Source organism: Cherax quadricarinatus, chromosome 14 (genome assembly GCF_038502225.1).
Source record: "Cherax quadricarinatus isolate ZL_2023a chromosome 14, ASM3850222v1, whole genome shotgun sequence".
In the NCBI taxonomy this organism is placed as follows: Eukaryota; Metazoa; Arthropoda; class Malacostraca; order Decapoda; family Parastacidae; genus Cherax; species Cherax quadricarinatus.
In genome coordinates this window covers 6,777,187-6,799,378 of record NC_091305.1, presented here as the reverse complement: position 1 = coordinate 6,799,378, position 22,192 = coordinate 6,777,187, and the positions used below count along the sequence as shown (strand labels likewise).

The window sequence follows — 22,192 nt, the reverse complement described above, 5'->3', positions numbered from 1 at the left end:
TAGGTTGGCAGACAGCAACCACCCAGGGGGGGTACTACCGTCCTGCCAAGTGACTGTAAAACGAAAGCCTGTAATTGTTTTACATGATGGTAGGATTGCTGTGTCTTTTGTCTGTCTCACAAATAAGCAAGATTACAGGTACGTCTTGCTACTTCTACTTACACTTAGGTCACACTACACATACATGTACAAGCATATATATACACACACCCCTCTGGGTTTTCTTCTATTTTCTTTCTAGTTCTTGTTCTTGTTTATTTCCTCTTACCTCCATGGGGAAGTGGAACAGAATTCTTCCTCCGTAAGCCATGTGTGTTGTAAGAGGCGACTAAAATGACGGGAGCAAGGGGCTAGTAACTCCTTCTCCTGTATATATTACTAAATGTAAAAGGAGAAACTTTCGTTTTTCCTCTTGGGGCGACCCCGCCTCGGTGGGATACAGCTGGTGTGTTGAAAGATTCATACTTCTATTATTGTGTCATGTACTTTTCCTAGTAAATGCATTGCTAAATATTTCCTTATATTTTTTCTGCTGCATTTTGTTGTGACTGGCATGATTTTTACAAAGAACATATACATGTATATTTGTTCCAGAATAAAATATGGCCACAGCACAGCAGACAAAGAAGTGCAGGCAATATAGCATGGAATATCTGAAATATGGATTTATACCACCACCAAATAACCAACAATTTTATTTACTCTTCAAAACTTTACCATTTACATCTTTAAATATTAAAATATCTTTTCTTTTTTTCCTGAACAACCATATTAATTGGTTATTCAAAGGTACAATCATTGGAACAATCTACTTCCCTTCACCACTCTTAACTAGTACTTTATCTCCATGATATTTTAACAAAGCCAAGATAATTTAATTAAAATTTTGACTGAAGACGCTTTTTTTTTTTTTAAACATGACTGTTGTCTCCCACCAAGGCAGGGTGACCCAAAAGAAAGAAAAACCCAAAAAGAAAGAAAAAACTTTCATTATCAGTCAACACTTTCCCCATCACTCATACATAATCACTATCTTTGCAGCGCCCAGATACGACAGTTTAGTCACTCACTCCAAACTGCCAATATCCCAAACCTCTCCTTTAAAATGCAGGCATTGTACTTCCCATTTTCAGGACTCAAGTCCGGTTAACCGGTCTCCCTGAATCCCTTGACAAAATATTACCCTGCTCACGCTCCAACAGCTCATCAGGTCCCAAAAACCATTTGCCTCCATTCACTCCTAACACGCCCACACACGCTTGCTGGAAATCCAAGCCCCTTGTGGGCAAGGGAAGCAATTACTAAAAATGCATGAAAAATGTTCATTCCTACAGCATTCATTTATCTACATACAATTTCAAATACTTTAATTTTATGTACCTCTTCTGGTAGCACTTTGCTGTTATCCACAGCATAAATTATGTTTTTATAGAGAGAGTCCCAGATGTTGCAAGGACCCATGTTATGGCAGGAATAAAAGATGGAAACTTTCTTAACTGATGACACCAGAGCAAAAGTTTCATCTTCATCAGGCTCTTCCTCCTGTTGAAAAATAAATTATAACAAATAAACTAAACAAATGTGTCAGGAAATAGAATTCTTGCAACTATTAATTATCAAAAGGTAATTATTTTAATAAGTGAGAGTGCTTGGAATCTGTATTTGACTGGGCACTTTTTTAAATGTAGGTATATAGTGAAAAAAAAAAAAGATGCTGAAAACAGTAACAGAACTAATGATACTAGAATAATAATAACAGTATAAAGATTAATAACAACAGTAAAATTAATTAAAATTAAACTCCCTAGTATGCTCAAGTATACTGTATCTGCAAATCAATAAGCATCTGCAGGGTGGCCTTATGGCCGCTCCTACCTAGAGTTTCCACCAATCTCTCTTTGCATCAGCTACAGTGGCTCCCTATATATATTTTTTTTTTTTCAACAAGTCGGCCGTCTCCCACCGAGGCAGGGTGACCCAAAAAAGAAAGAAAATCCCCAAAAAGAAAATACTTTCATCATTCAACACTTTCACCACACTTGCACATTATCACTGTTTTTGCAGAGGTGCTCAGAATACAACAGTCTAGAAGCATACACATATAAAGATACACAACATATCCCTCCAAACTGCCAATATCCCAAACCCCTCCTTTAAAGTGCAGGCATTGTACTTCCCATTTCCAGGACTCAAGTCCGACTATATGAAAATAACCGGTTTCCCTGAATCCCTTCACTAAATATTACCCTGCTCACACTCCAACAGATCGTCAGGTCCCAAGTACCATTCGTCTCCATTCACTCCTATCTAACACGCTCACGCACGCTTGCTGGAAGTCCAAGCCCCTTACCCACAAAACCTCCTTTACCCCCTCTCTCCAACCCTTTCGAGGACGACCCCTACCCCGCCTTCCTTCCCCTATAGATTTATATGCTTTCCATGTCATTCTACTTTGATCCATTCTCTCTAAATGACCAAACCACCTCAACAACCCCTCTTCTGCCCTCTGACTAATACTTTTATTAACTCCACACCTTCTCCTAATTTCCACACTCCGAATTTTCTGCATAATATTTACACCACACATTGCCCTTAAACAGGACATCTCCACTGCCTCCAACCGTCTCCTCGCTGCTGCATTTACCACCCAAGCTTCACACCCATATAAGAGTGTTGGTACTACTATACTTTCATACATTCCCTTCTTTGCCTCCATAGATAACGTTTTTTGACTCCACATATACCTCAACGCACCACTCACCTTTTTTCCCTCATCAATTCTATGATTAACCTCATCCTTCATAAATCCATCTGCCGACACATCAACTCCCAAGTATCTGAAAACATTCACTTCTTCCATACTCCTCCTCCCCAATTTGATATCCAATTTTTCTTTGTCTAAATCATTTGACACCCTCATCACCTTACTCTTTTCTATGTTCACTTTCAACTTTCTACCTTTACACACATTCCCAAACTCATCCACTAACCTTTGCAATTTTTCTTTAGAATCTCCCATAAGCACAGTATCATCAGCAAAAAGTAACTGTGTCAATTCCCATTTTGAATTTGATTCCCCATAATTTAATCCCACCCCTCTCCCAAACACCCTAGCATTTACTTCCTTTACAACCCCATCTATAAATATATTAAACAACCATGGTGACATTACACATCCCTGTCTAAGACCTACTTTTACCGGAAAGTAGTCTCCCTCATCTCTACACACCCTAACCTGAGCCTCACTATCCTCATAAAAACTCTTTACAGCATTTAATAACTTACCACCTATTCCATATACTTGCAACATCTGCCACATTGCTCCTCTATCCACTCTATCATATGCCTTTTCTAAATCCATAAATGCAATAAAAACTTCCCTATCTTTATCTAAATACTGTTCACATATATGCTTCAATGTAAACACCTGATCTACACATCCCCTACCCACTCTAAAACCTCCTTGCTCATCCGCAATCCTACATTCTGTCTTACCTCTAATTCTTTCAATTATAACCCTACCATACACTTTTCCTGGTATACTCAGTAAGCTTATTCCTCTATAATTTTTACAGTCTCTTTTGTCCCCTTTCCCTTTATATAAAGGGACTATACATGCTCTCTGACAATCCCTAGGTACCTTCCCCTCTTTCATACATTTATTAAACAAAAGTACCAACCACTCCAACACTATATCCCCCCCTGCTTTTAACATTTCTGTCATGATCCCATCAGTTCCAGCTGCTTTACCCCCTTTCATTTTACGTAATGCCTCACGTACCTCCCCCACACTTACATTCTGCTCTTCTTCACTCCTAAAAGATGGTATACCTCCCTGACCAGTGCATGAAATTACTGCCTCTGTTTCTTCCTTAACATTTCAAAGTTCCTCAAAATATTCTCGCCATCTACCCAATACCTCATATATTATATACAAAAACAATAGACACGATCTTTTACAACATTTTCACTATACGACAGTTGAAGAGTTGCCTCAGTTTTCCAATCATGATGCCGTGATTTTTGTTTATGACTAACTTTTTTTTTTTTTAACACACTGGCTGTCTCCCACCAAGGCAGGGTGACCCAAAAAAGAAATGCTTTCACCACCATTTTTCCAGAAGCGCACAGATATAGTTTAGATGTTCCTCCAAACTGCAAATATCCCCACCCCTCCTTGAGAATGCAGACTGCACTTTTCACCTCCAGGACTCAAGTATAGCCAACTGGTTTTCCTGAGTCCCTTCATATTTTACCAGACTGTCAGGTCCCAAAAACCACTTGCAATTTTAGAGGGGCATCTGAACAGTAGTACGTATCAGCAAGCCATATGGTGAAAGTGTTTCTTCTTTTTTGGGGTCACTCTACTTCAGTGGGAGACGGTCAATTTGTAAAATAAATAATTAAAAATAAATATCTTTCTTTCTTTCAATGCACTGGCCGTATACCACCAAGGCAGAATGACCCAAAAGAGAAAAACAAAAGTTTCTCTTTTTAACCCTTCGACTTTCGGTCGTATATATACGTCTTATGAGCCACTGTGTTTGATGTATATATACTCGTAAATTCTAGTGGCTTCAAATCAAGCAGGAGAAAGCTGGTAGGCCCACATGTGAGAGAATGGGTCTGTGTGGTCAGAGTGCACCATATAAAAAAAATCCTGCAGCACACAGTACATAATGAGAGAGAGAGAGAGAGAGAGAGAGAGAAAAAAAAGTTTTTTTTAATTAAAACGCCGACTTTGTGGTCTATTTTTGTATAATATTTATGGTTGTATTCTCGTTTTCTTGGTCTCATTTGATAGAATGGAAAACATATTATAGAAATAGACATGATTTTGATTGGTTTTACTATGAAAAGAACCTTGAAATGGAGCTCAAGTAGGAGAAATGTTTGATTTTTGCCAATGTTCAAAAGTAAACAAATGATGTTATTGTCCAATAAATGTCTAACTAGCCATTCTAATATGCAGTTATGAATGGGTTGACATTATTTATACAATTATTACAATATTGCAATAGTCTGCATAACAGTAAATCTTCTATTGAATAAAAATTCAAAATGGAAAGCAAGAGGGGCCTGGAAAAGTGACTGATGAACAAAGAAAATGTTATTTTAGAGCCAAGAATGTCTGTATTGCTCATTCTGGACCCTATTTTGAAATTGGCATATTTTTTAATTTGCATGAAACTGGCCAAATTGCCAATGTCTGACCACTTTATTGGGTAGTTGAAATCGGTAAATGGGCAGTTTCTTTTACTCAATCAATAGAACAAATGGAGTTCTAAAGAAATAGTTATGAGTCTGGTCGGCTGGAACAATGGAATTAGCCGAAAATAGGGCTCCAAGTGGGGGAAATAACTGATTTGTTAATATCGTTGAGGTCGCTAACTTCGCGAGAGCGTAATTCCAGAAGTTTTACATCAAATTTCGTACTTTTGGTGTCATTACCATCAGGAAAAGATTCTCTATCATTTCATAAGAAAAAAATAATTTTTTTTTTTTAATTTTTGTGACACCAGAAGACACCTCAGGGTTTGGGGTTGGGACAGTCAAGGGGTTAAACTTTAGTAATATATAAATAACAAAAAGGCACAATACCGTGACTGGAACGATACACAAATAACCCGCACATAAAAGAGAGAAGCTTACGACGACGTTTCGGTCTGACTTGGACCATTGACAAAGTCACACTGTGACAGTGTGACTTTGTCAATGGTCCAAGTCGGACCGAAACGTCGTCGTAAGCTTCTCTCTTTTATGTGCGGGTTATTTGTGTGTTGTGTTTAGTTATATATACAGGAGAAGGGGTTACTAGCATCTTGCTCCCGGCATTTTAGTCGCCTCTTACAACACACATGGCTTAAGGAGCAAGAATTCTGTTCTACTTCCCCATTGAGATACGAGGGACAAAAACTAGCACATAAGAACGAAAGAAAGAAGGAACACCAACAGGCCTACTGGCCCATGCGGGGCAGGTCCACGTCAACCCCCAGCTTACACCAATGGCCCACCCAGTCAGGTCACCTCCACTTAAGAAAGGGGTATGGCATCTGATCCAGTAGCACCAGCTAGTCACGTCCAACTCACACCCACTCATGTATTTATCTAACCTACTTTTAAAACTACACAACGTCTTAGCTTCTATAACAGTACTCGGGATTTTGTTCCACTCATCCACAACTCTATTACCAAATTAGTGCTTTCCCATATCCTTCCTGAATCTGAATGTTTCCAGCTTAAAACCATTCCTGCGAGTCCTGTCTAGGCTAGATATTTTTAGCATGCTATTTACATCCCCTTTATTTATTCCTGTTTTCCATTTATACACCCCAATCATATCCCCTCCTAACTCTACGCCCTTCTAGAGAATGCAGATTCAGGGCCCTCAGCCTATCCTCATAGGGAAGATTTCTGATACATGGGATCAACTTTGTCATCCTCCTCTGTATGTTTTCCAGTGCATTTATATCCATTCTGTAATACGGTGACCAGAACTGTGCAGCATAATCTAAATGAGGTCTAACCAAGGATATATATAGTTGAAGAACAACCTGAGGATTTCTATTATTTATGTTTCTTGATATGAAGCCAAGGATTCTGTTAGCTTTATTGCATATGCTTATGCACTGTTGTCTTGGTTACAGGTTACTGCTAGCCAGAAGTCCTAAATCCTTTTTGCAATCAATAATATTAAGATCTACATTATTAAGTTTATATGTGGCATGGTTATTATCCTTTCCAACATTTAGAACTTTGCATTTGTCTATATTGAACTGCATCTGCCACTTCTCTGACCATTGCATCAGTCTATTCAAATCATCCTGGAGTACTCTAATGTCCTCATTAGATTGAATCGGACGGCTTATTTTGGTGTCATCAGCAAATTTGCTTATGTTGCTATTTATTCCCTCATCTATGTCGTTTATGTAAATTGTGAACAACAAGGGGCCCAACACTGACCCCTATAGAACACTGTGACATGCCCCCATTCTGATTTTTCCCCATTTATGCAAACTCTGTTGCCTATTTGTCAACCATGCCTCTACCCAGGAAAAAAATTTTCCTCCTATTCCGGATGCCTTAAGTTTCCTCAATAGCCTCTGATGTGGAACTTTATCGAAAGCCTTACTGAAGTCCATATACACATTATCATATTCAATACCATGATCTACCTCCTCAAATACCTTAGTGAAAAAAGTTAGTAAATTCATAAGACAGAAACACCCCTTTGTAAAACCGTGTTGAGATTCATTAATCAATTTTTGCCTTTCAAGATGGCTATGAATTGCCTTGGCAATTATTGATGCCATAAATTTTCCCACTATGGAGGTAAAGCTTATTGGTCTATAGTTCGAAGCTAAGGACCTGTCACCTGCCTTGTAAATAGGTATTACATTTGCCATTTTCCACTTATCTGGCACCTAATCTTCTTGTTATCCTCATAACCTTACTCTTTCCTGTATTCACTTTCAATTTTCTTCTTTTGCACACCCTACCAAATTCATCCACCAATCTCTGCAACTTCTCTTCAGAATCTCCCAAGAGCACAGTGTCATCAGCAAAGAGCAACAGTGACAACTTCCACTTTATGTGTGATTCTTTATCTTTTAACTCCACGCCTCTTGCCAAGACCCTCGCATTTACTTCTCTTACAACCCCATCTATAAATATATTAAACAACCACGGTGACATCACACATCCTTGTCTAAGGCCTACTTTTACTGGGAAATAATTTCCCTCTTTCCTACATACTCTAACTTGAGCCTCACTATCCTCGTAAAAACTCTTCACTGCTTTCAGTAACCTACCTCCTACACCATACACCTGCAACATCTGCCACATTGCCCCCCTATCCACCCTGTCATACGCCTTTTCCAAATCCATAAATGCCACAAAGACCTCTTTAGCCTTATCTAAATACTGTTCACTTATATGTTTCACTGTAAACACCTGGTCCACACACCCCCTACCTTTCCTAAAGCCTCCTTGTTCATCTGCTATCCTATTCTCCGTCTTACTCTTAATTCTTTCAATAATAACTCTACCATACACTTTGCCAGGTACACTCAACAGACTTATCCCCCTATAATTTTTGCACTCTCTTTTATCCCCTTTGCCTTTATACAAAGGAACTATGCATGCTCTCTGCCAATCCCTAGGTACCTTACCCTCTTCCATACATTTATTAAATAATTGCACCAACCACTCCAAAACTATATCCCCACCTGCTTTTAATATTTCTATCTTTATCCCATCAATCCCGGCTGCCTTACCCCCTTTCATTTTACCTACTGCCTCACGAACTTCCCCCACACTCACAACTGGCTCTTCCTCACTCCTACAAGATGTTGTTCCTCCTTTCCCTATACACGAAATCACAGCTTCCCTATCTTCATCAACATTTAACAATTCCTCAAAATATTCCCTCCATCTTCCCAATACCTCTAACTCTCCATTTAATAACTCTCCTCTCCTATTTTTAACTGACAAATCCATTTGTTCTCTAGGCTTTCTTAACTTGTTAATCTCACTCCAAAACTTTCTTATTTTCAACAAAATTTGTTGATAACATCTCACCCACTCTCATTTGCTCTCTTTTTACATTGCTTCACCACTCTCTTAACCTCTCTCTTTTTCTCCATATACTCTTCCCTCCTTGCATCACTTCTACTTTGTAAAAACTTCTCATATGCTAACTTTTTCTCCCTTACTACTCTCTTCACATCATCATTCCACCAATCGCTCCTCTTCCCTCCCGCACCCACTTTCCTGTAACCACAAACTTCTGCTGAACACTCTAACACTACATTTTTAAACCTACCCCATACCTCTTCGACCCCATTGCCTATGCTCTCATTAGCCCATCTATCCTCCAATAGCTGTTCATATCTTACCCTAACTGCCTCCTCTTTTAGTTTATAAACCTTCACCTCTCTCTTCCCTGATGCTTCTATTCTCCTTGTATCCCATCTACCTTTTACTCTCAGTGTAGCTACAACTAGAAAGTGATCTGATATATCTGTGACCCCTCTATAAACATGTACATCCTGAAGTCTACTCAACAGTCTTTTATCTACCAATACATAATCCAACAAACTACTGTCATTTCGCCCTACATCATATCTTGTATACTTATTTATCCTCTTTTTCTTAAAATATGTATTACCTATAACTAAACCCCTTTCTATACAAAGTTCAATCAAAGGGCTCCCATTATCATTTATACCTGGCACCCCAAACTTACCTGCCACACCCTCTCTAAAAGTTTCTCCTACTTTAGCATTCAGGTCCCCTACCACAATTACTCTCTCACTTGGTTCAAAGGCTCCTATACATTCACTTAACATCTCCCAAAATCTCTCTCTCTCTCCTCTGCATTCCTCTCTTCTCCAGGTGCATACACGCTTATTATGACCCACTTCTTGCATCCAACCTTTACTTTAATCCACATAATTCTTGAATTTACACATTCATATTCTCTTTTCTCCTTCCATAACTGATCATTCAACATTACTGCTACCCCTTCCTTTGCTCTAACTCTCTCAGATACTCCAGATTTAATCCCATTTATTTCCCCCCACCGAAACTCCCCTACCCCCTTCAGCTTTGTTTCGCTTAGGGCCAGGACATCCAACTTCTTTTCATTCATAACATCAGCAATCATCTGTTTCTTGTCATCCGCACTACATCCACGCACATTTAAGCATCCCAGTTTTATAAAGTTTTTCTGCACAATATTTACTTTTGAGTTTATTTAAATTCCTTCCACCACCCAGAAGAAGAAATAATATTCAACATTACTTACAACATATTCAAATTACTTACACCAAAATAACAAAAAGGCACAATACCGTGACTGGAACGATACACAAATAACCCGCACATAAAAGAGAGAAGCTTACGATGACGTTGTCAATGGTCCAAGTCGGACCGAAACGTTGTCGTAAGCTTCTCTCTTTTATGTGCGGGTTATTTGTGTATACTTACACCATCAAGAAGAGTTAGGTATTCATCATTGGCTTCTTGGTATTTGTTGACAACCATGTCAAGCAAAGAAGAACGAGCAATGTCACAACGCGAGTATATGGCATAATCGTCATTACAAAGAAGTTCAAGTGTTTTTGCTGCAGTCTCCAGAACTTCTGTATCGCTGTGCTTGTCTGCAACTTCCTGAATTAGCTTTAACAAAAGATCCAAATTCTGCAATGAAGAGACATTTATAAATTATATTTTTTTTTATTAACACATCGGCTGTTTCCCCACTAAGGCAGGATGGCCTGAAAAACAAAAACTTTCATCATTCACCCCATCACTGTCTTGCTAGAGGCATGCCTACACTACAGAGTGCAAACACTCTACTTCCCATCTCCAGGAATCAAGTCTGGCCTGCTGGTTTTCCTGAATCCCTTCATAAATGTTACCTTGCTTACAACCCAACAGCACGTCAAGTCCTAAAAACCATTTGTCTCCATTCGCTCCTGTCTAACACGCTCACGCTGAAAGTCCAAGCCCCTCACACACAACCCCCTCCCTCTAGCCTTTCCTAGGCCAACCCCTAACCCCAAACCTGCTTTCCTTCCACTACAGATTTGTATACTCTCAAGTCATTCTATTTCATTCCATCCTCTCTACATGTCCAAACCATCTCAATAACCCCTCCTCAGCCCTCTGGATAATAGTTTTGGTAATCCCACACCTCCTCCTAATCTCCAAAATACGGATTCTCTGCATTATATTCACACAACATATTGCCCTCAGGCAAGACATCTCCACTGCCTCCAGCCTTCTCCTTGTTGCAACATTCACAACCCATGCCTCACACCCATACAAGAATGCTGGAATAACTATACTGTCATACATTCCCCTCTTTGCTTTCATGGATAAAGTTCTTTGTCCCCAAAGACTCCTCGGTGCACCACACCTCTTTCCCCTCAATTCTATGATTCACCTCATTCTTCACAGATCCATCTGCTGACACGTCCACTCCCAAATATCTGAACACATTCACCTCCTCCATACTCTCTCCCTCCAATCTGATAATTACTGGAAAATATTTTCTCCACACTATGAATTTAGAAGGTAGTTTTGACCTATTTCTTACTCAAGATCTGCTATCACACATTTACTGCTTTTAAATTTCACCCTTGATGCTATTGCTGGAGTGAGTGTGTGAGAAAGAGTGTGTGAGTGTGAGAGTATAAGAGTGTGAGTGAGAGAGAGAGAGAGAGAGAGAGAGAGAGAGAGAGAGATAGAGAGATAGATAGAGAGATAGATAGAGATAGAGATAGAGAGAGAGAGAGAGAGAGAGGGATAGATAGAGAGAGATAGATAGAGATAGATAGATAGAGAGAGAGAGAGATAGAGAGAGATAGAGAGATAGAGAGATAGAGAGAGAGAGAGAGAGAGAGAGAGAGAGAGATAGAGAGATAGAGAGAGAGATAGAGAGAGAGAGAGAGAGAGAGAGAGAGAGAGAGAGAGAGAGAGAGAGAGAGAGAGAGAGAGAGAGATAGAGAGAGATAGAGATAGAGATAGAGATAGAGATAGAGATAGAGATATAGAGATAGAGATAGAGATAGAGAGAGAGAGAGATAGAGAGAGATAGAGATAGAGAGAGATAGAGAGAGATAGAGATAGAGAGAGAGAGAGAGAGAGATAGAGAGAGATAGAGAGATAGAGATAGAGAGAGAGATAGATAGATATAGATAGATAGATATAGAGATAGATAGATATCACAACAATCATTAAGCTATGTTTGGTGGAATCCACTGTGGACATTGAATATCTCCAAGCTGACATAAGCCAGATCTTCTAGTTCACCAGAGAAAAAATATTATGGTCAATCAAGACAAGTATCAATAACTCCAATAAAAAAAAAAAAAAAAAAAAAAAAACTAGAATACAGTGCATATAAAACTCTCAAACCCCTACACAGAAGGGAAGAGAAATGTTCAGGGTTGAAGATTATATGTTCAAGGATAGGAACAGTGTTACTTTTACAACTGAAAGGAAAATGATAAGCTTGAAAACAACTAACAAAATATGAGATGCCAAGCAAAGGTTGCCACTCTAAGACATCTGCCTTAGCTAGACTGGAATATTGCTGTACACTAATAGCTCTGAGAACTTTCACTGCTTGTATCAAATCAAATACAGTAATACCCCAGTTTTCGTCCTTAATCCGTTCCAGAAGGTCAGCCGAAATCCGAAATGGACGAAAACCGAAGTAATATTTTCCATAAGAAATAATGTAAATCCAATAAATCCATTCCAGACAACCAAAAATATTAACAAAAAATACATTTTATAGAGAATAACTATAGTTTTACATACAGAAAACAATGAGAAATAAACATAAATGACTAATTTTAATAAATGAACATTACATACCTTTACTGAAGAAACTTGTTGGCGTATGGAAGGTGAGGAGGGGAGAGAGAGTTAAGGTTATTTTTTGAAAGGGGAATCCCTTTCCATAAGGACTTCGGGTATCAAAGCCCTATCCGGAGTTACTTCCCTTCTTTTTCTGGCACTACGTACCCCTTGAATTCATCAACGAATTCTTCGGCCGCACGTTTGTCAGATCTTCCAGCTTCACCATGCCTTACCACACTGTGTATGCCACTTCGCCTCTTGAATCAAGTCGGTCCAGCCTTTGCTGGCCTTAAATTCACTAACAGCAGCACTTGTTCCAGGCATTTTCTGTACAAGATCCGCATGCAACTGCCTTGCCTTTTTGCAAATTATCCCCACCACACAACTATCTCCTGCTAACTGTTTTTTGTTGATCCACACCAACAACTTCTCCGCATCCTCAGTTGTTTGTGATCTCTGTTTCGTTAGCATATTTACCCCTTTCATAACATCAGCTTCCTTGATTTCTGCTTTCTTTGCCAGGATGGAACTGATTGTTGATGCCAACTTCCCATACATCCTGGCAAGCTTGGCCACACGTACACTACTTTCATATTTTGCTACAAGTTCTTTCTTGAATTCTATTGTGTTTCTCACCTTGTTTACCAAAGGGCTGGCACTCTGAACTTTCTTTGGCCCCATGGTGGCTTATTTCAGTTGCAATCAATAAACAAGCACAAAAAACAATGGATGAACACGTGTAGTATTGCTAACTCAATAAGATACAGAGGCAGACCGAGCCTGGTATGCGTGAGAAGCAGCATCCCGGGTGGGTGGACGCATCTGATATGGATGATTTCCAAGCGGATGTATGAAACCCAGGAAAAAAGTTTGCTGAGAAAAGTGCTTGAAATCCAAATTGTACGATTTCCGCACTGGACGAAAACCGGGGGTCCACTACTTAAATTATTAGAAATGCCGAAAGTCCCTCAGACTGTGCTTCCTATAATGCAGCAAAGAATGATACATTATAACATATATGCACTAAATACTTAAACAATTTCTTATAAGAGCAACAAGAGGCTCAGCAAATGGTAAAAAAGAAGAAACTTGACAAGTTCCTCCAAGCAGTTCCTGACCTACTGGGCTGTGGCTACTACATTAAACTGCACACAGATAGCAGCAGTTTTGATGGCCTGATTAATAAGACCAGATCTGTCAACCAAAAGGTACCCATGCAAAGAGTTTTTCAAATGTCGCTATCAAATTCATTACAAGTCTATGTAAACCCTGTAATGAATTAATATAATTATCTGCAACTTAGTTATACAACACAATGATTTACATAAATTATAAAATTTTATAATTAAGAAATTGTTTACTTCCAGAATCCTTTTCATCTACATAAATCTCAATATGAAAATCTTTAACCCTTAAACTGTCCAAATGTAGATCTACGTTCGTGCGCACAGCAGTCCGAACGTAGATCTACGTTTTTCACATAAAAAAGAATGTAAAAACGGATGTAGATCTACATTCGGAGCGCTACGCGCATGAACATAGATCTATGCTTGGACAGTTTAAAGGTTAAATGCTATGTACCATGAAAAGAAAATTACACATAAAACAAAGAAACACAAAAACAAACACAACACACACACACTACCTTCTCCTGTCTGCTGGTTGTATATATTTCTAAATCAAAGTATTGAGGGATTATTAGTAGATTGGCCACTTTCTCTGGGTCAGCTAAGTACTTGTGCAATAACTGAGGAAGTGTGGGTATCAAATGTTCTGTCAGCTTTGCACGGTCATCATTCACTTGTTTGAGCTCCTTCGCAGAGAAAATCTGTTGAGAAAAATTTACAATACATAAGTTCAAAGAGAATATCACTATTTTAATGCACAAAAGCTAATTAATGCACTTAAAATTAATCCTTATCAACATATTAATACGCATGTAACAAGAATGAGTTTGATGTACTGGTACGCACAATTTTTTGCACCTTCACGTAAACCATCTGTCAATATTTTTGATGTCAGCTTAACTGTTTGGGTCTTCTTAACCCTTTGACTGTCGCGGCCGTATATATATGTCTTACGAGGTACTGTGTTCAACGTATATATACTCAAATTCTAGCAGCTTCAAATCAAGCAGGAGAAAGCTGGTAGGCCCACATGTGAGAGAATGGGTCTGTGTGGTCAGTGTGCACCATATAAAAAAAATCCTGGAGCACGCAGTGCATAATGAGAAAAAAAACTCCGAACGTTTTTTTTTTTAATTAAAATGCCGACTTTGTGGTCTATTTTCGTATAGTATTTATGGTTGTATTCTCGTTTTCTTGCTCTCATTTGATAGAATGGAAAACATCTTATAGAAATAGAGGTGATTTTGATTGATTTTACTATAAAAAGAACCTAGAAATGGAGCTCAAAGTAGGGGAAATGTTTGATTTTTGCCGATGTTCAAAAGTAAACAACTGATGCCATTGTCCAATAAATGTCCAACTAGCCATTCTAATATGCAGTCATGAATGGGTTGATGTTATTTATACAATTATTATAGTATTGCAGTAGTCTGCATAATAGTAAGTCTTCTATTTTTTGCTTGAATAAAAATTCAAAATAGAAAGCAAGAGTAATATCAGAGGGGCCTGGAGACATGACTGATGAGCAAAGAAAATGTTATTTTAGAGCCAGGAATGTCTGCATTGTTCATTCTGGACCTTATTTTGAAATTGTCATATTTTTTAGTTTTCGTGAAATTGGCCAAATTGCAAATTTCTGACCACATTAGTAGGTAGTTGAAATCGGTAAATGGGCAGTTTCTTGTACTCAATCGATAGAAAAAATGGAGTTCTAAAGAAATAGCTATGAGTTTGGGTGACTGGAACAATGGAATTAGCCGAAAATAGGGCTCAAAGTGGGCGAAATCGCCGATTTGTAAACAGCGCTGAGGTCGCTAAATTCGCGAGAGCATAATTCCGTCAGTTTTCCATCAAATTTAGTTTTTTTGGTGTCATTACAATCGGGAAAAGATTCTCTATCATTTCATAAGAAAAAATATCTTTTTTTTTTTAAATTTTGCGACACCAGGAGACACCTCAGGATTGGGGGTTGCGACAGTCAAAGGGTTAAACCTCTTCTTAACCTGAAAAACTCTAAAACCAGACGGCTCCGTGCAGTGAATCATGGGTAACACTACACTGCATAACTAGCATTGGTAAACAATAAAGCCAGGACCTTGATGTTCCACCACCAGCTTCCCTACCAGCAATTAGGGTGTGGAATTGACAGGAAGATGCCATATTCATTTCAAATTTATTACAATTTCAAGATTTCAAGCAGTAGGTGGGAGCGTGGGAAGTAGTGGGTGGGAGTGTGGGATATAGCAAGTGGAAGCATGGGAGCTAGTGGGATGGGTGAAGGTGGTTGAGGGGATGGGTAAAGGTGGGTGAAGGGATGGGTAAAGGTGGCTGAAGGGATGGGTAAAGGTGGGTAAGAGCTAAAATGTATGGACAGAGGGGTGTGAAAAATAGGTGTTGGCATTAGGCATGGTGGCCCATGGCCACACACCATTGCTGCACACCCAGAAACCTCACCCATACCATTCACAACCCCCACCCATACCAACCACCCTTATAATTCTTCCCCCAGTCACACACCTTCACCCATATCATCCCAACCACCAACCTACCCCCACACAACCCACCCATACAATTCCCCCACAGCACTCCTACACAAACACCATTTCTCCACTTCCTGAAGACCACACCTTGCCCAGCCTCACGACCTAACACCCACATCTTACCCAGCCCCACGACCTCACACCCACACCTTACCTAGCCCCACGACCTCACACCCACACCTTACCCAGTCCCACAACCTCACACTCACACCTTATCCAACCCCATGACCTCACACCCACACCTTACCCAGTCTTTAACCCTGACACACTGCCCTCATACAAAATCACTTAAGTCACCCACCACTCTCATTACTGCCTACACCACCAACCACACACTCGCCAATCATCCAATCACCACCCACCCAGTCACCCATCATCCAGTCACCATCCACCCACTCATCATCCAATCACCACCCACAACGTGCCTTTAAGCCAAGCCATTATCTAGTCCAAGGCCCTAATTCTCTTCCAATCTATGAAGGCTGAGAGAAGTGTGGAAGCTTCTGAGATAAATTTGAAGCTGACAGAGGTTGGTTTCATCTCTTCCTGATGTCCTACAATACTTAACTCTCACCCTACATTAAGGCCAAAAATATTTTACAGTAAGTAATGAGCATACTGTATATGCATTTTACTTTCAGACCTAGTTCCATTGCTAACTTAATATATGCCTAGTTCCATTGCTAACTTAATATATGCCTAGTTCCATTGCTAACTTAATATATGATAGTGTAAATGTTATCAGGCATTTATATGTATTTAAGTGAAAATAAAAAAAGGAGGGTGATTTGCTTTATGGCAGTAGCCTGGAACCTAACCTGCCATATAAGTGGGACCCTCCAGTATATTTATTGTAGAAAGGATGTAGGAGATGGCACATTTTTATCATCTGACTCGTCAACGTATCTTATTTGTTTCGAAGAAACAAATAAGATTCGAGGAAGTGGGCTATATACTGGAACATGACCTATTTTCACATTCGTCAAATGTGATACCACCTACGACTACTGCACCTCTCCTGCCTACAGTATATAAGCCTGTATGGACTGATGAAGCCACTGTGTGGCAAAACGTTTCCTCATTAAAGATACCCAAATGTTGAAAATGTGTCTAATTTATCAACTTGCTGGTTCTCTGAACAATTCATCTACAAAAGTTTTTCTATGTCAACAATAAGTTTATCAGGTTTTCTTATAAATTTAGTGGTCACTGGTGTAGCAAATATAATTTTCAACACTTTCTCCTTGGAGTTCACAATGGTACTAACTGTTTGGCAAGCCAAACCAAGCTTACCTTCTATCTCAGCCATAGACATGCTTTGCTCATGGAGTTCAATCATTTCTAATTTGGCATTTAAAGTAAAAGGCTTACGACTCCTATTTTTATAACAGCTACCATTAGATGCCATTTTAATTAACATAAAAAATATATAATATATGTAATAACTTTGAAAAGTTATTACGTATATTATAGTAGTAGGTTGGTAGACAGCAACCACCCAGGGACGTACTACCGTCCTGCCAAGCGAGTGTAAAACAAAAGCCTGTAATTGTTTTACATGATGGTAGGATTGCTGGTGTCTTTTGTCTGTCTCATAAATATGCAAGATTACAGGCATGTCTTTCTACTTCTACTTACACTTAGGTCACACTACACATACATGTACACGTTTATTTATACACACGTATCTGAGTTTTCTTTGATTTTATCTTAATAATTCTTGGTCTTATTACTTTTCCTTTTATATCCATGGGGAAGTGGAATAAGAATCTTTCCTCCGTAAGCCATGCGTGTTGTAAAAGTCAACTAAAATGCCGGGAACAATGGGCTAGTAACCCCTTTTCTTGTAAAGATTACTAAAAAGAATAAGAAGAAAACTGTCAAAGTGGGAAGTCTGAATGTGCGTGGATGTTGTGCAAATGATAAGAAAGAGATGATTGTGGATGTTATGAATGAGAAGAAACTGGATGTCCTGGCTTTAAGTGAAACAAAGCTGAAGGGGGTGAGAGTTTCAAGGAAGAGGAATAAATGGGATTAGGTCAGGGGTTTCAAATAGAGTTAGAGCTAAAGAAGGAGTAGCAATAATGTTGAAGGATAAGTTATGGCAGGAAAAGAGGGACTACAAATGAATAAATTCAAGGATTATGTGGAGTAAAATAAAGATTGGATGTGAAAAGTGGGTTAGTAAGTGTGTATGCACCTGGAGAAGAGAGAAGTGTAGAGGAGAGAGAGATTCTGGGAAATGTTGAGTGAATGCGTTGGGGAGTTTTGAATCAAGTGTGAGAGTAATGGTGGTTGGGGATTTCAATGCTAAAGTGGGTACAAATGTTATGGAGGGAGTTTAAGGTAAATTTGGGGTGCCAGGGGTAAATGTAAATGGGGAGCCTTTAATTGAGCTATGTGTAGAAAGAAATTTGGTAATACGTAATACATATTTTATGAAAAAGAGGATAAATAAATATACAAGGTATGATGTAGCACGTAATGAAAGTAGTTTGTTAGATTATGTATTGGTGGATAAAAGGTTGATGGGTTGGCTCCAGGATGTACATGTTTATAGAGGGGAAACTGATATATCGGATCATTATTTAGTTGTACCTACAGTTAGAGTAAGAGGTAGATGGGAAAAGAGGAAGGTGGCAACAACAAGTAAGAGGGAGGTGAAAGTGTATAAACTAAGGGAGGAGGAAGTTCGGGCGAGATATAAGCGACTATTGGCAGAAAGGTGGGCTAGTGCAAAGATGAGTAGTGGGGGGGATTGAAGAGGGTTGGAATAGTTTTAAAAATGCAGTATTAGAATGTGAGGCAGAAGTTTGTGGTTACAGGAGGGTGGGAGCAGGAGGGAAGAGGAGTGATTGGTGGAATGATGAAGTAAAGGGTGTGATAAAAGAGAAAAAGGTAGCTTATGAGAGGTTTTTACAAAGCAGAAGTGTTATAAGAAGAGCAGAATATATGGAGAGTAAAAGAAAAGTGAAGAGAGTGGTGAGAGAGTGCAAAAGGAGAGCAGATGATAGAGTGGGAGAGGCACTGTCAAGAAATTTTAATGAAAATAAGAAAAAAATTTGGAGTTAAACAAGTTAAGAAAGCCTAGGGAACGTATGGATTTGTCAGTTAAAAACAGAGTAGGGGAGTTAGTAGATGGGGAGAGGGAGGTATTAGGTAGATGGCAAGAATATTTTGAGGAACTTTTAAATGTTGAGGAAGAAAGGGAGGCGGTAATTTCGTGCACTGGCCAGGGAGGTATACCATCTTTCAGGAGTGAAGAAGAGCAGAATGTAAGTGTGGTGGAGGTACGTGAGGCATTACGTAGAATGAAAGGGGGTAAAGCAGCTGGAACTGATGGGATGACAGAAACGTTAAAATCAGGGGGGGATATAGTGTTGGAGTGGTTGGTACTTTTGTTTAACCCTTTGAGGGTCGACAGGCCCTCTCCGAAACTCGTTCTCAGGGTCGGCCAAATTTAAAAAAAAAAAAAAATTATTTTCTCTTATGAAAAGATAGAGAATCTTTTCCCGATCATAACGACACCAAAAGTTTGAAATTTGATAGAAAACTTACGGAATTATGCTCTCGCAAAGTTAGCGGTCTCGGCGATGTTTACGGATCGGCGATTTTGCCCACTTTGAGCCCCATTTTCGGCCAATTTCACTGTACTAGTCGACAAAAAACATGAATATTTCGCTAGAACTCCATTTTTTCTATCGAATGGGTGCAAGAAACCACCCATTTATAAATTCAACTATCCAGTACAGTGGTCAGAATTTAGCAATTTTGCCAATTTCACACAAATTTCAAAAGCTGCCAATTTCGGAATAGGGTCCAGAATAAACAAGAAAGACATTCCTGGCACTAAAATGACATTTCCTCTAGTCATTAGTCACGTCTCAAGGCCCCTCTTATATTCTTTTGCTTTCCACTTTGAATTTTTATTCTCACAAAAAATATAAGATTTACTGTTATGCAGACTACTGCATTAGTGTAAAAAATGGTATAAATATTATTGGTGCACTTGTGAAAGAATATTAGACTCACCAGTTGACGTGTATTGCACGCTTGGCACGATTTGTTTACTTTTGAAGTTTGGTAAAAATCGAACATTTCTGCTACTTTGAGCTCAATTTCAAGGCACCTTTCATTGTAAAACCAGTCAAAATCATCTCAATTTCAGTAATATGTCTTCCATTCTATAAAATGAGACCAAGAAAACTAGAATACAACAATAAATACTATACGAAAATACACTGCAAAGTCGCTGATTTATTAAAAAAAAATGGAAAAAGTTTTTTTTTTCTCATTATGCACCGTGTGCTGCAGGATTTTTTTTAGACTGTGCACACTGACCACATAGACCCATTCTTTCATATGAAGGCCTACCAGCTTTCTCCCACTAGATTTGAGGTCGCTAGAATTTATGAGTACTAGTACGTCAAAAACCCCTACGCGTAAGACGTACTAGTACGACGAAAACCCTCAAAGGGTTAATAAATGTATGAAAGAGGGGAAGGTACCTAGGGATTGACAGAGAGCATGTATAGTCCCTTTATATAAAGGGAAAGGGGACAAAAGAGATTGTAAAAATTATAGAGGAATAAGTTTACTGAGTATACCAGGAAAAGTATATGGTAGGGCTATAATTGAAAAAAATAAGAGGTAAGACAGAATGTAGGATTGCGGATGAGCAGGGAGGCTTCAAAGTGGGTAGGGGATGTGTAGATCAAGTGTTTACATTTAAACATATATGTGAACAGTATTTAGATAAAGGTAGGGAAGTTTTTATTGCATTTATGGATTTAGAAAAGGCATATGATAGAGTGGATAGAGGAGCAATGTAGCAGATGTTGCAAGTATATGGAATAGGTGGTAAGTTACTAAATGCTGTAAAGAGCTTTTATGAGGATAGTGAGGCTCAGGTTAAGGTGTGTAGAAGAGAGGGAGAATACTTCCCGGTAAAAGTAGGTCTTAGACAGGGATGTGTAATGTCACCATGGTTGTTTAATATATTTATAGATGGGGTTGTAAAATAAGTAAATGCAAGGGTGTTCGGGAGAGGGGTGGGATTAAATTATGGGGAATCAAATTCAAAATGGGAATTGACACAGTTACTTTTTGCTGATGATACTGTGCTTATGGGAGATTCTAAAGAAAAATTGCAAAGGTTAGTGGATGAGTTTGAGAATGTGTGTAAAGGTAGAAAGTTGAAAGTGAACATAGAAAAGAGTAAAGTGATGAGGGTATCAAATGATTTAGATAAAGAAAAATTGGATATCAAATTGGGGAGGAGGAGTATGGAAGAAGTGAATGTTTTCAGATACTTGGGAGTTGACGTGTCGGCGGATGGATTTATGAAGGATGAGGTTAATCATAGAATTGATGAGGGAAAAAAGGTGAGTGGTTCGTTGAGGTGTATGTGGAGTCAAAAAACGTTATCTATGGAGGCAAAGAAGGGAATGTATGAAAGTATAGTAGTACCAACACTCTTATATGGATGTGAAGCTTGGGTGGTAAATGCAGCAGCGAGGAGACGGTTGGAGGCAGTGGAGATGTCCTGTCTAAGGGCAATGTGTGGTGTAAATATTATGCAGAAAATTCGGAGTGTGGAAATTAGGAGAAGGTGTGGAGTTAATCAAAGTATTAGTCAGAGGGCAGAAGAGGGGTTGTTGAGGTGGTTTGGTCATTTAGAGAGAATGGATCGAAGTAGAATGGCATGGAAAGCATATAAATCTATAGGGGAAGGAAGGAGGGGTAGGGGTCGTCCTTGAAAGGGTTGGAAAGAGGGGGTAAAGGAGGTTTTGTGGGCGAGGGGCTTGGACTTCCAGCAAGCGTGCATGAGCGTGTTAGATAGGAGTGAATGGAGACGAATGATACTTGGGACCTGACAATCTGTTGGAGTGTGAGCAGGGTAATATTTAGTGAAGGGATTCTGGGAAACCGGTTATTTTCATATAGTCGGACTTGAGTCCTGGAAATGGGAAGTACAATGCCTGCACTTTAAAGGAGGGGTTTTGGGATATTGGCAGTTTGGAGGGATATGTTGTGTATCTTTATACATATATGCTTCTAAACTGTTGTATTCTGAGCACCTCTGCAAAAGCAGTGATAATGTGTGAGTGTGGTGAAAGTGTTGAATGATGATGAAAGTATTTTCTTTTT

The 22,192-nt window shown here is 39.1% G+C and overlaps 1 protein-coding gene across 4 annotated transcripts in view; it reads right to left on the bottom strand.

Moving 5' to 3' along the window:
* SA1 (stromal antigen) overlaps positions 1-22,192 on the bottom strand; it is a 219,519-nt gene that overhangs the window by 87,676 nt on the left and 109,651 nt on the right. For all 4 annotated transcript variants that reach the window (XM_070084815.1, XM_053786269.2, XM_070084818.1 and 1 more), the window contains exons 11-13: positions 14,021-14,203; positions 9,991-10,203; positions 1,381-1,542 (exon numbers count right to left, since the gene is read on the bottom strand). In XM_070084815.1, the coding sequence (XP_069940916.1) occupies positions 1,381-1,542; positions 9,991-10,203; positions 14,021-14,203 (558 nt within the window). The remainder of the gene's footprint in view (positions 1-1,380; positions 1,543-9,990; positions 10,204-14,020; positions 14,204-22,192) is intronic.